This window comes from Nycticebus coucang, chromosome 5 (genome assembly GCF_027406575.1).
Source record: "Nycticebus coucang isolate mNycCou1 chromosome 5, mNycCou1.pri, whole genome shotgun sequence".
Classification (NCBI taxonomy): domain Eukaryota; kingdom Metazoa; phylum Chordata; class Mammalia; order Primates; family Lorisidae; genus Nycticebus; species Nycticebus coucang.
The window spans coordinates 44,933,921-44,946,334 of record NC_069784.1 but is presented as its reverse complement, the minus strand read 5'-3'; the positions used below and the strand labels follow the sequence as shown (position 1 = coordinate 44,946,334).

General features: G+C 43.2%; 2 protein-coding genes across 16 annotated transcripts in view; both read left to right on the top strand.

Moving 5' to 3' along the window:
* Positions 1-4,832, top strand: part of DENND2C (DENN domain containing 2C) — a 98,395-nt gene extending 93,563 nt beyond the window's left edge. For 5 of the 9 annotated variants that reach the window (XM_053590511.1, XM_053590510.1, XM_053590513.1 and 2 more), the window contains 4 exons: positions 99-338; positions 573-659; positions 4,008-4,149; positions 4,517-4,832. In XM_053590511.1, coding sequence (XP_053446486.1) covers positions 99-338; positions 573-659; positions 4,008-4,149; positions 4,517-4,745 — 698 coding nt within the window. In that variant the 3' untranslated portion in view covers positions 4,746-4,832. Of the gene's footprint in view, positions 1-98; positions 339-572; positions 660-1,776; positions 3,587-4,007; positions 4,150-4,516 lie in introns of those variants that run through there. The other 4 variants (XM_053590512.1, XM_053590515.1, XM_053590514.1 and 1 more) reach the window with 4 other exon arrangements.
* BCAS2 (BCAS2 pre-mRNA processing factor) overlaps positions 4,774-12,414 on the top strand; it is a 156,199-nt gene continuing 148,558 nt past the window's right edge. For 5 of the 7 annotated variants that reach the window (XR_008380050.1, XM_053590528.1, XM_053590527.1 and 2 more), the window contains exons 1-4: positions 4,774-4,925; positions 5,033-5,125; positions 10,458-10,528; positions 12,192-12,353. Coding sequence is in view for 6 of the 7 variants with exons in the window: in XM_053590528.1 (XP_053446503.1) it covers positions 4,833-4,925; positions 5,033-5,125; positions 10,458-10,528; positions 12,192-12,353 (419 nt within the window). In the remaining variant the exon portion in view is untranslated. The remainder of the gene's footprint in view (positions 4,926-5,032; positions 5,126-10,457; positions 10,529-12,191; positions 12,354-12,414) is intronic. The other 2 variants (XM_053590530.1, XM_053590529.1) reach the window with 1 other exon arrangement.

The following is a 12,414-nucleotide window of genomic DNA, read 5'->3' as shown; positions in this document are numbered from 1 at the left end:
TTAGGCATGACTTGTGTAACCAGAGCTGGTGTTTCCAGACACAAAAATCTTAGGGGATTTTTTTTCCTTTTCTTTCTTTTTATTCTTTCATTTTGCAGCAGATGTGACACTCAACTCTCTGGTGTCTGAAGCATTTGTCAGATTTTTTGTGGAGCTGGTAGGACATTATTCCTTGAATATGACTGTCACTGAGCGTGGAGAGCGTGTATTCCAAAGGGAGCCATTCCGTAAGTCCCATACCTCCCGAAGTGTACGCCATTTCCTAAATCTCTTTATGGAGACTCAGATGTTTGCAGGATTCATCCAGGACCGAGAGCTTCGGAAAAGTGGGGTTAAAGGTCAGTTACTATCATGAAGTTCTCCCTCTCTATTTAGTGAATACTTTAAAGATTTGAATATAATATAACAAAAATAGTGCAAAACTATAAGGGCTCAAAATCTAAGTTGTTAATTATGAGAATTATTTATTTTCTAATATTGTTTTATGGAATATTACTAATGTTCACAGAGTTTTATTTAATTTCCAGTCTTGAGTTTTAGATGGTTTCACCAACATTGAGTTTTCCTCATAGGTTTGTTTGAGGTCCGGGCCCTCCAGTATTTGGAAACAATTTCTGAGTCTGAGCCCAGTGGGATGAATAGAATTTTGCGGAGTCTTGGTGAGTTGCTGTGTTTTTCTATTAGATAAATGTGGCTAGGAAAGCTTTGCAGTAAGTGGGCCTCATCACAAAGGCTTTATAACAGATCAGCAATATAATATCAAGTAGACTGACCACAAACCATGATCCTAATTCCAAAGGGTCATTAATATTGTCTAGGTCAGGTCACATTCCTGGGAGAATCATAAAAACTATGGTCCTTTTTCCCAGAAAGTATACCAATATATTTTGCATAGAATTTTAGGGTGTTCATGGACCCCATGAAACTTATCCTTAGGAGTCCAGATTTAAAACACCTGGTTTAGGCTGGGCACAGTGCCGCACATCTATAATCCTAGCACTCTGAGAGGCTGAGACAGGTGGATTGCTTGAGTTCATGAGTTTGAGACCAGCTTGAGCAAAAGCAAGACCCCATCTCTACTAAAAAATAGAAAAACTGAGGCAAGAGGATCGCTTGAGCCTGAGTTGGAGGTTGTTGGGAGCTAGGATGCCCGGGCACTCTACCCAGGGTGACACTTGAGACTCTGTCTCAAAAAAAAAAAAAACCTGGTTTAGAAGGACTGCAGCAAGATTTCCTACAAGTCTCTAATTTTGCACAGGTGTTTATGATTTTTCAATTATAGTTAATGATCCAGTATGATACAAGAGAACAGTGGTATAGCTAGCCTAAAACACAGAAGAACCTGTATTCTATATTTATATTGGTCTTTGAAATGTACGCCCCCTAATTAAGCTCCATCCGTCTAAGTGAGAGACTATGAACAAATTATGCCTTAGGCTGTTATTTCATCTTTATATCGTGGCATTAATCTCTAGGGAGCTTAAAAAAGTTTTCCCCTGGGCTTTAGGAAATCTCTGAGAAGCAAGCCAGGTGATTTTAACCTACATTCAGGGTTGAAACCCACTAGATTACATGATGTCTGAGTCCTTTCCTATATCTACAATTAGACACTTGGGGCAGGGCAAGAGGGTGGTGGTTAAACACATCAACTGATAGCTTGAGCTGTCAGCTTAACTTTTGGCCTGTTCTAAATGACTAGATTGTTAAATGGCTTGACTCAAACATACAGTAAATAAAAATGAATTGAGAGTTTACTCTACCTTTTTATCCCTTTAGGAAGTAAAATGAAGTTTCTGCAGAAGAAATGAAATCTTTGATTGTTTCCATCCTAATTAGAAAAGGAAGTGCCAAAGAAAATATTTTTCTAAGGGTCGGGATGCCCTGAAGTATTCCACAAAAGTATGGAAATTTTAAAAGGTTGAAGAGCGATTCAGACTCTTGGAGAAGGATTCTCCTGTTGCTGTTGTAACAATCACTGGAGAATTGTTGGGAGTGGTCTGGAACCAATTCTCTCTTCACTATGCCTCATTTTTTATAGTGGCCTTTCCGATTTGATTCTTGGGCTCCTTCTTTGTGTTTTGGGCTTAGTCTGTGAAGGCAGTTGTCTTTTACAATACAACTTGATGGCGTTACGTTATTAAAAAGCTCAAAGATGAGATAAGAGAAATGCTGAATTAAAGTACTGGAAACACACTAGAGAAGTGGAGAACGCTAGCCTTATACAGATAATTCTCCCCACTGAAATATCATGGCAGCTTTAAATCCATGGGCTGCTTTACCTGAGCTAAGGAATATACTCATCATGTATCTCCTTTTTTTTTTTTTTTGTCTAATATGTATTCTAGGGGAATCTCACTTATATGGAATTCCTACTTGCTAACACTATTACTGAGTACCTGATCAAAGTAGACATCTTGCCCCTTATGCTCCCCATTATATGGCACTTGAGTAGCTTGTCCCTCACGTGTCAACATTAAACTTTGTGAATAGCTAACAGGATAATGTCCTTTTGTTATTTTTCTTTTCTTTTTTGAGACAGTATCACTTGGTCACCCTCAGTAGAGTGCCATGGTGTCTTAGCTCACAGCAACCTCAAACTCTTGGACTCAAGCGATTCTCTTGCCTCAGCCTCCCAAGTAACTGGGAATACAGGTGCCCACCACAACACCCAGCTGTTTAGACGGGGTCTCGCTTTTGCTCAGGTTGGTCTCAAACTCCTGAGCTCAAACCATCCACCTGCCTCAGCCTCCCAGAGTGCTAGGATTACAGGTGTGAGCCACCATGCTTGGTCCTTTAAACTATAGGTGCCTAGAGAAGACACTTTTTATTCCCCTAGAATTGTCAGACTTTTTGCTCTAATTAAATTGAACTCAGAATATGAACATTTCCTGAGCAGACACAACCTCAGCACCCAGACCCTTAATATCTGACATAGTTTAACAGTAATGATTGGAAAGAGAAATTTTTCCGTGATGGTGTAATTTTCATTGATAAATCTTACTACAAATACCAGTTTGTTTTCTTCAGCTTCTGCTCATGGTTTTAACTGGAACAGAACATATTTATTCAAACTTAGAAAACATCATAAATTGTATTGTGATACAATTTATTGACTTGTACAGTATTGTCATTATAACCTATTCAGTATGCATGAATCTGAAGCAGACACCATTTAAGACTGGTGCCTTGTAATGTAGTTCCTACAGATGTGGGTCCAGGGAATAGAACTGAGCCTATGTCTGTTTTTATTAATGTTGATTTTACGCAGCTCACCCCAGTGGGACTCCTACCAGACATCATCCCATTTAGTCTCTTCTTGCCCTGTAACCCCGAAGGAACAACTAATAACAAGGTGTTTATAAAATGGGGGTAGGAGAGTTTACTGTGGTAGATACTGGCTATCCCTCTGTGAGGAGACCTTTGCTTTAGAGATGGGAGTCTTACTTTATCCCTACAGTCAGAATTTGCATCCTTTCCTTGGATCTATTATGTTTTGTTTTTGTAAAGTATTAAACAAATTCTGGACATATTTGTAAAAGATTTGTATAAAATGTTGTTTACAGATCCTTTAATGAATAAACATAAAAATCCCATAAATGTCTTGGGGAGCTCTTTTACCTCACTTAAATACTAGCTAGCATATTTACCTAATGTTAAATTATAAAGATAATCCGAATCAACCTTAGATCAACCAGGATTAATAACTATAGCTAACACTTACAGGCTCTTGGCAGACAAAGCCTGGGTCTAATTTGCACAATGGGCAGGGTGTACAGTTTACCAAGGCTGTTTTGTTTAGGAGCCACGAAGCAGAGAAGGTGCACTGGTAGCAGTATGGTTGGGAGGTAATGAAGAGCGCTGTTCTATTACCCTTAAGTCCTAAAGGCAAAATGACTGAGTTTTATACACAGTAAGAGCAAAATAACAGGATTTTAAAATACTGCGGATGGTTGAACGATTACCAAGCTCGCCCTAGAGGGAAGTTAAAGTTCCTTTTGTTACCACAGCCCCTAAAGCTTCGCAATTTTACTCCGAGACTGGCGCCTATTTTCAGACTCTGAATAAACTAGTTATCCAGTGCAAAGATTCCCGGGACGACAAGAATGAAGGACAGCGGAGGGACCGCAGAGAACCCCAACACAAAGGCAAGTAAGTTTTTTTTCTTGCAGTTTCTGGCCGGGGCTGGGTCTGAACCCACCACCTCCAGCATATGGGGCCAGCACCCTACCCCTTTGAGCCACAGGCACCGCCCAAGGCAGGTAAGTTTTAAGAGAAGAAAGTAGAAGGGAAATGAGCTGGGAAACCAGTTTGTCCTTCCCCGCCAAATCCTGCTGCTACCCTGTTTCCCAGAAAATAAGACAGTGTCTTATTTTAAGGTGTGCTCCCAAAGATGCGCTAGGTCTTATTTTCAGGGGATGTCTTATCTTTCCTGATTGGGTCTTATTTTCAGAGGATGTCTTATTTTTGGGGAAACAGGGTAGTTCCCGTCAAAAGTTCTGAAGAGTTTTCCTTCCAGACATCAACCTTTTGAAGGAAAGGAAAAGTCCCAAATCCACCAAATCGCGGCCACTGTCGGGGAAAAAAGTGCAGCAACCACAGTACAGGAAGTTGAGAGCCTCCGCGGACGCGGCATCCAGGATGTGACATCACGTCTGCCCCAAATTAGCCCGGCAATTTCTAGCTACCGGGCTATCGCGCCTTCAGACTTAGCAACTGAGCATGCGCCAAGACCAGTGCGCAGGTGACATGGATTACGTCAGTATTAGGCGCCGGCATCATTAAATGCCACTGAGCCTGCGCAAACTCAGCGCAGACCAGCCTTGGGTTCGGTAATGGCGGGTACCGGTTTGGTGGCTGGAGAGGTTGTGGTGGATGCACTGCCGTATTTTGATCAAGGTTATGAAGCGCCTGGTGTGCGGGAAGCGGTGAGTGCGGGGTGTCTGTGGAGGTGACTCAGCGCTCTCTGGCCTAGTCCTGAAAAAAGCACGTTACACTTTGCCGCTGCTACCATGGCTCTTGTCCTTGTTCTTAGGCTGCGGCGCTGGTGGAAGAGGAAACCCGCAGATACCGACCAACTAAGAACTACCTGAGCTACCTGACAGCCCCAGATTATTCTGCTTTTGAAGTAAGTGTGATGTCTTACGCCCAGGAATGAAGGAGTATTCTCGTGAACTTTTATTTTGGATTGAGAGTTTTAGTTGATATAAAAGTGAATTTAAAATACCGTCTTTAGGCTCGGCGCCTGTGGCTCAAGCGGCTAAGGCGCCAGCCACATACACCTGAGCTGGTGGCTTCGAATCCAGCCTGGGCCCGCCAAACAACAACGATGGCTGCAACCAAAAAATAGCCGGGCGTTGTGGCAGGCGCCTGTAATCCCAGCTACTTGGGAGGCTGAGGCAGGAGAATTGCTTGAGCCCAGGAGTTGGAGGTTGCTGTGAGCTGTGATGCTACTGTACTCTACCCAGGGTGACAGCTTGAGGCTCTGTCTCAAAATAAAAATAAAAAAATACCGTCTTTAACCACTGCTTGCTTAACTATTACTTACCTGTCACATAGATACAGTCTGTTGAAAATAGGTAAGATAGATAAGCTTTCTCTGGGTTCTTATTCTGACAATGACTTGCTGGGGCTCCACAAACTCTCTCACTTAACAGAAAAATTCGTGTGTACACTTTTTTTGAGACGAGTAAATTCTAAAGGAATTCTCTAGTCTCTAGGGTCTACCCTGCAGCAGGTAATCTGGCGTTTTGTAATATGGATGATCTGAATTACCTTAGCTCTTCTAGAGCCACTGGAGAATATTCGCGATATCAAACCCGAGATGTTTACCAGTTGTGTGTGAATGAATGGACAGACCATACCTAAATACATACTATTTCAGATGTTTAACCTGGAAGTGCACCCAAGATACTAGTTAGAATCTAATGAGCTCAATCAAATGTAAAAATAGCATTTCTAAATTACTGGATTCACGCTGGGCACTATGGCTTACACCTGTAATCTTAGTACTTTTGGAGGCCAGCCTCAAAACAAAAAATGAAGGCCGGGTGAAGTGGCTCGCTCCTGTAATCCCAGCACTCCTTGAGGCCGAGGCTGGTGGATTGCCTGAGCTCAGGGTTTGAGGCCAGAATGAGCCAGAATGAGACCTCGTCTCTAAAAATAGCTGGGCGTTGTGGCAGATGCCCATAGTCCCACCTACTTGGGAGACTGAGGCAAGAGAATTGCTCTAGCTGAAGAGTTTGAGGTTTCTGTGAGTTATGATGCCACAGCACTCTACCAAGGGCAATAAAGCGAGACTCTGTCTCAAAAGAAAAGTGAAAAAATTAGCCAGGCATGGTACCCCCAGGCTTCAGTCCCAGCTACTTTGGGGGGGGGGGGGAGGTTGCTAAGGCAGAAACTCCTGCCTTGACCCCAGGAGTTTGAGGTTGTATTGAGCTATGACACGACTATAGTAACAGAGCAAAACCTTATCTTGAAATACATAAATTCTTGGATTGAGACATTTCAGTATGTATGTATCTGGGTTCCCCCCCACCACCACCATTTGTGGAATAATTTATTCGTGAAAAGATTATTTATATTGAAGTAACATGAAAAAAATGTTGACTAAGTTTTAAGGAGAAAGGTGGTTCCTGTACTTTTTCTAAATGTTACTTAACTGTAGATGTTTACCACATTAAGAGCTAAATGTACACTGGACCGGGTAAGATGGCTTATGCCTATAATCCTAACACTCTGGGAGGCTGAGGCGGATGGATTGCCTGGGCTCAGGAGTTGCAGACCAGCCTGAGCAAGAGTGAGACCTCATCTCTAAAAATAACTGGCCATTGCGGAGGGTGCCTGTAGTCCCAGCTACTTGGGAAGCTGCGAGCAAGAGAATTGCTTAAGCCCAAGAGTTTGAGGTTGCTATGAGCTATGACACTATGGTACTCTGCCAAGGGTGACAAAGTGAAACTCTGTCTCACTCTGTAGTACATGTGAGGCAGCTCATGCCTGCAATCCTAGCACCCTGGTAGGCTGAGACGTGTGGATTGCCTGAGCTGAGGAGTTTGAGACCAGCCTGAGCAAGAGTGAGACCCCATCTCTAAAAATAGCCAGGCATTTTGGCAGGCACCTGTAGTCACAGATACTCGGGAAACTGAGACAAGAAGCTCTCTAGATCCCAGGAATTGGAGGTTGCAGTGAGCTGTGAGGACACCACGGCACTCTACCAGGTGTCTGTCTCAAAAAAAGAACTAAGTACAGCCAGGGACACTGCTACCAGCACTTTCGAAGGATCACTGAGGCCAGGATTTTAGGATAAACCTGGGCAACATACCAAGACCCTGTGTCTACAGAAAAAGTTAAAAATTAGTCAAGTATGGTGATGTGCAATTTCAGCTACTTTGGAATAGGATGCTGAGGCAAGAGGATCCTGAAAGCCCAGGAGTTTGAAGCTGTGGTGAGCTATGATCAAAGACCAAATCTCTAATTATTTAACTAATTAAAGTATGTAATTATGTTTGTTTATTATTCCCATTTTCTTTTAGGTGGGAAACTTGTGGCTTAGATAGGTCAATTGACAAAGACCTTAACTATTCTTCAGATTGCCTTTGAAACTATTCTTCCATTGATTCATTTAACAACTATTTATGAAGGCCTATTCTATGCTGGATATTGGAGAACAGGATAGGAATGGTCCAGACTTTCATTGCCCTTACATTCTAGAGTGTAAAAATAAACAAACCAGAAAATACCAGATTGATAAATACAGAGAATTACAGTAGTGATATGATAGAGTGGTTGGGTGACTAGATCAGATGGTTGAGGAAGGCTTATCTGAGGTAAGATAATGCTGTTCCATGAGCAGGGAAATTTTTTGTCTTCTTTATTGCCTAGAACAGTGCCTGGCACACAATAGGCACATTGAAAGTTGTTATTTTGTTTTGTTTTTTTGAGACAGGGTCTCATGTTGCCTTCAGTAGAGTGCTGTGGCATCACAACTCACAGCAACCTCTAGCTCTTGGGCTTAGGCGATTCTCTTGCCTCAGCTTCCCGAGTAGCTAGGACTATAGGCGCCCACCACAATGCCTGGCTATTTTTAGAGACAGGGTCTCACTCTTGCTGAGGCTGGTCCAGAACTCCTGAGCTCAGGTAATCTACCCGTCTTGACCTCCCAGAGTGCTAGAATTACAGGCTTGAGCCACCTTGCCCAACCTCAACCTCAAATTCTTTAGCTGAAAGCATCCTCTTGCCTCAGCCTCCCAAGTGTCTGGAACTATAGGAACTTATGGCAATGCCCAGCTAGTTTTTCTGTTTTTATTAGAGATAGGGTTTCACTCTTGCTCAGGCTGGTCTTGAACTCCTGAGTTCAGTCAATCCACCTACCTCAGTCTCCCAGGGTGTTAGGATTACAGGTGTGAGCAACTGCACCTGGCCTCTCACTGCCTCTTGAAGACCCATGTGTTAATACTGTATTACATTGGGGATTAAGTTTGAACATAAGTTTCAGAGGGGACAAATTTTCACACAATAGCATTCCTAACTGATTCTTTAACATAGTGAATTGTACACAAACTTTATGGACAACCTGTATACTACCTTTGCTACTCAATATGAATATGGAATTAAAATATGTGTGTGGAGGTGGGCCTGGTGGCTCACTTCTGTCATCCTAGCAATCTGAGAAGCCAAGGCGAGTGGATCATTTGAGCTCGCGAGTTCAAGACCAGCCCAAGCAAACATGGGACCTTGGCTCTACTAAAAATAGAAAAACGGAGACAAGAGGATCTCCTGAGCCCAAGAGTTTGAGTTTGCTGTGAGCTATGATGTGATAGCACTCTACCAAGTGCAACAAAGTGAGACTCTGTCTCAAAATAAATAAATAGTGTGTGTGTAGGGTGGGGCTGGGAGATTGTTCTTCAGGTACCTAGCGAGCATTTTTTTTTTTTTTAAGTTTTGGCCGGGGCCAGGCTTGAACCTGCCACTAACCCGGTATATGGGGCCGGCACCCTACTTGTTGAGCCACAGGTGCCTCCCCTTTTTTTTTTTTAAAGACAGAGTCTCACTTTATCGCCCTCAGTAGAGTGTTGTTGCATCACAGCTCACAGCAACCTCCTGGACTCAGGTGATTCTCTTGCCTCAGCCTCCCAAGTAGCCGGGACTACAGGTACCTGCCACAATGCCTGGCTATTGTTGCAGTTTGGCCCAGGGCCGGGTTCGAAACAGCCACCCTCATTATATGGGGCTGGTGCCCTACCCACTGAGCTACAGGCACCGCCCTCCTAGAGAGCATTTAACCCAGAGAATTAAGGGAAGGAAAATGATCCATTCTAAATACCTATGCCAAGGGAGGTGGCTCACATTAGTATTCCTAGCACCCTAGGATGCCAAGGTGGGAGGAACCTTTGAACTCAAGAGTACAAGACCAGCCTCTATAAATAGAAAAATTAGTTTGGGTGCAGTGGCTCATGCCTATAATCCTAGCACTATGGGAGGCCAAGGTGGGTGGATTGCTTGAGCTCATGAATTCAACACCAGCCTAAGCAAGAGCGAGACCCAGCCTTTAAAAATAGCCAGGCATGGGGCGGCACCTGTGGCTCAGTGAGTAAGGCACCGGCCCCATATGCCGAGGGTGGCGGGTTCAAACCCAGCCCCGGCCAAACGGCAACAAAAAAAAAAAAAAAAAATAGCCAGGCGTTGTGGTGGGCGCCTGTTGTCCCAGCTACTCGGGAGGCTGAGGCAGGAGAATCGCCTAAGCCCAGGAGTTGGAGGTTGCTGTGAGCCGTGTGATGCCACAGCACTCTACCGAGGGCAATAAAGTGAAACTCTGTCTCTACAAAAAAAAAAAAAAATAGCCAGGCATTGTGATGAATACTGGTACTCCTAACTAATCTAGAGGCTGAGGCAAGGGGATCACTTGAGCCCAAGAGTTTAAAGTTGCTGTGAATTATGACGCCACAGCACTCTGGTACTGAGTGCGACAAAGTGACGTTCTGTCTAAAAAATACATATATATATATATATATACATACACAAAAATTAGCCAGGTGATCTTGTCACCAATAGTGCCAGCTACTCTCCCAGGCTGAGGCAGAAGGATAGGTTGAACCCAGGAGTTTGAGGTTGCTGTGAGCTATGACTTTATCCTGGGTAACAGAGCAAGACTCTCAAAAATAAAAACGAATAAATACCTACATAGTTCAAATCTATTATTTAATTGATTTGGGGTTTTTTTGTGATGGGTTTTTGTTAATTTTTTGGAAACAGTCTCACTATGTCAACCTCGAGTGCTGCGGCATCATAGCTCACAGCAACCTCAAACTCCTGAGCTCAAGCAATCCATCTGCCTCAGCCTGCCACAGTGCTAGGATTATAGGCAAGAGCCACTTCACCCGGCCTGTTCAGTGATTATTACTTTTAGTTTGTGAATATGATTTTGATCATGAAAATAATTATTTCTCTTATTTATACATCAGACTGACATAATGAGAAATGAATTTGAAAGACTGGCTGCTCGACAACCAATTGAATTGCTCAGTATGAAACGGTAAGAGTTAAAATTGAAATTCAAATTTAGTTTGTAATAATAATGAGCTGAGATTTATGAAGAATATACTTAATGGCTCTGTTGGCAGTGTTGAAGGACTGGGTAATATGGTAAGGTAATGGAGTGGGGTCTGAATGTGAAAAATTATTATATCGTTTACCATTTTTTTCCTCTACAGAGGGTATAGTTACCTTAATGAATGGGTGGTTATGGGTGTTTTATAAAACTGGTAGCCAGGTGGCGCCTGTGGCTCAGTCGGTAGGGCGCCGGCCCCATATACCGAGGGTGGCGGGTTCAAACCCGGCCCCGACCAAACTGCAACCAAAAAATAGCCGGGCGTTGTGGCAGGTGCCTGTAGTCCCAGCTACTCGGGAGGCTGAGGCAAGAGAATCGCTTAAGCCCAGGAGTTGGAGGTTGCTGTGAGCTGTGTGAGGCCACGGCACTCTACCGAGGGCTATAAAGTGAGACTCTGTCTCTACAAAAAAAAAAAAACAAAAACAAAAAACTGGTAGCCAAATTTTTTATAGCCCATTTTTTTCCCTAATGTATCTTAGTACTATTAGTTATTTTTCAATAACATCATTTAATAGCTAGCATAACATTTATTTATGTATGAATGTAATAATAGCTTATTTAACCAGATCACATTGAAGTGAATACTTGTTACTGTATATAATGGTACTAAATTTTGTTTGTAAATTGATGCCTAGGATATATAGGTGGGTTGGGGGGGGGCGGTGGTTTGAGACAGAATCTCACTCTGTTGCCCAGGCTAGAGTGCCATTTTCTTAGCCAGTGGTTCTCAACCTTCCCCTAATGCCATGACCCTTTAATACAATTCCTCATGTTGTGGTGACCCCCAACCATAAAATTATTTTCGTTGCTACTTCATAATTGTAATTTTGCTACTGTTATGGATCGTAATGTAAATATCTGATGTGCAGGATGGTCTTAGGTGACCCCTGTGAAAGGGTCATTCCACCCCCAAAGGGGTCACGACCCACAAATTGAGAACCACTGGCCTAAGCCTAGTTTTACAGTGACCTCAAACTCCTAGGTTTAACCAATCCTCCTGCCTTAGCCTCCCACGTAGCTGAGACTGTAGGCACCCACCATAACTTGCTGCTAATTTTTCTATTGTTAGTAGAGGTGGAGTCTGGCTCATGCTAGGGCTGGTCTCAAACTCCTGAGCTCGAAGGATCCTCGACCTTGGTCTCCTAGAGTGCTGGGGTTGTAGGTGTGAGCCACCATGCCCAGCCTGTAGATTTTTTATTACAGGTTTGCATCTTCAGTTTTCTGTAGTTTTTTTTTTGTAGAGACAGTCTCACTTTATCGACCTTGGTAGAGTGCTGTGGCGTCACACAGCTCACAGCAACCTCCAACTCTTGGGCTTTGGTGATTCTCTTGCCTCAGCCTCCTGAGTAGCTAGGACCACAGGCGTACGCCATAACACCTGGCTATTTTTTGTTGCAGTTTGGCCAGGGCCGGGTTTGAACCCGTCACCCTCGGTACATGGGGCTAGTGCCCTACCCACTGAGCCACAGGCGCCACTCTGTTTTCTGTAGTTTTAAAATGTCCATAAGCCCATGAGGCATTCTGTTGGAAAGAGATAATAAAGACTTGACATTATTTATGCTTTATTTATTTTGTTGATTAATTTCAGATATGAACTTCCAGCTCCTTCCTCAGGCCAGAAAAACGACATTACTGCGTGGCAAGAATGTGTAAACAATTCTATGGCCCAGTTAGAGCATCAGGCAGTTAGAATTGAGAATTTGGAACTGATGTCACAGCATGGATGTAATGCCTGGAAAGTATATAATGAGTAAGAAACTTTCTTTTTTCTGTTTTGGTAAAACACATCCCACTGAAAATTTTAATATTTT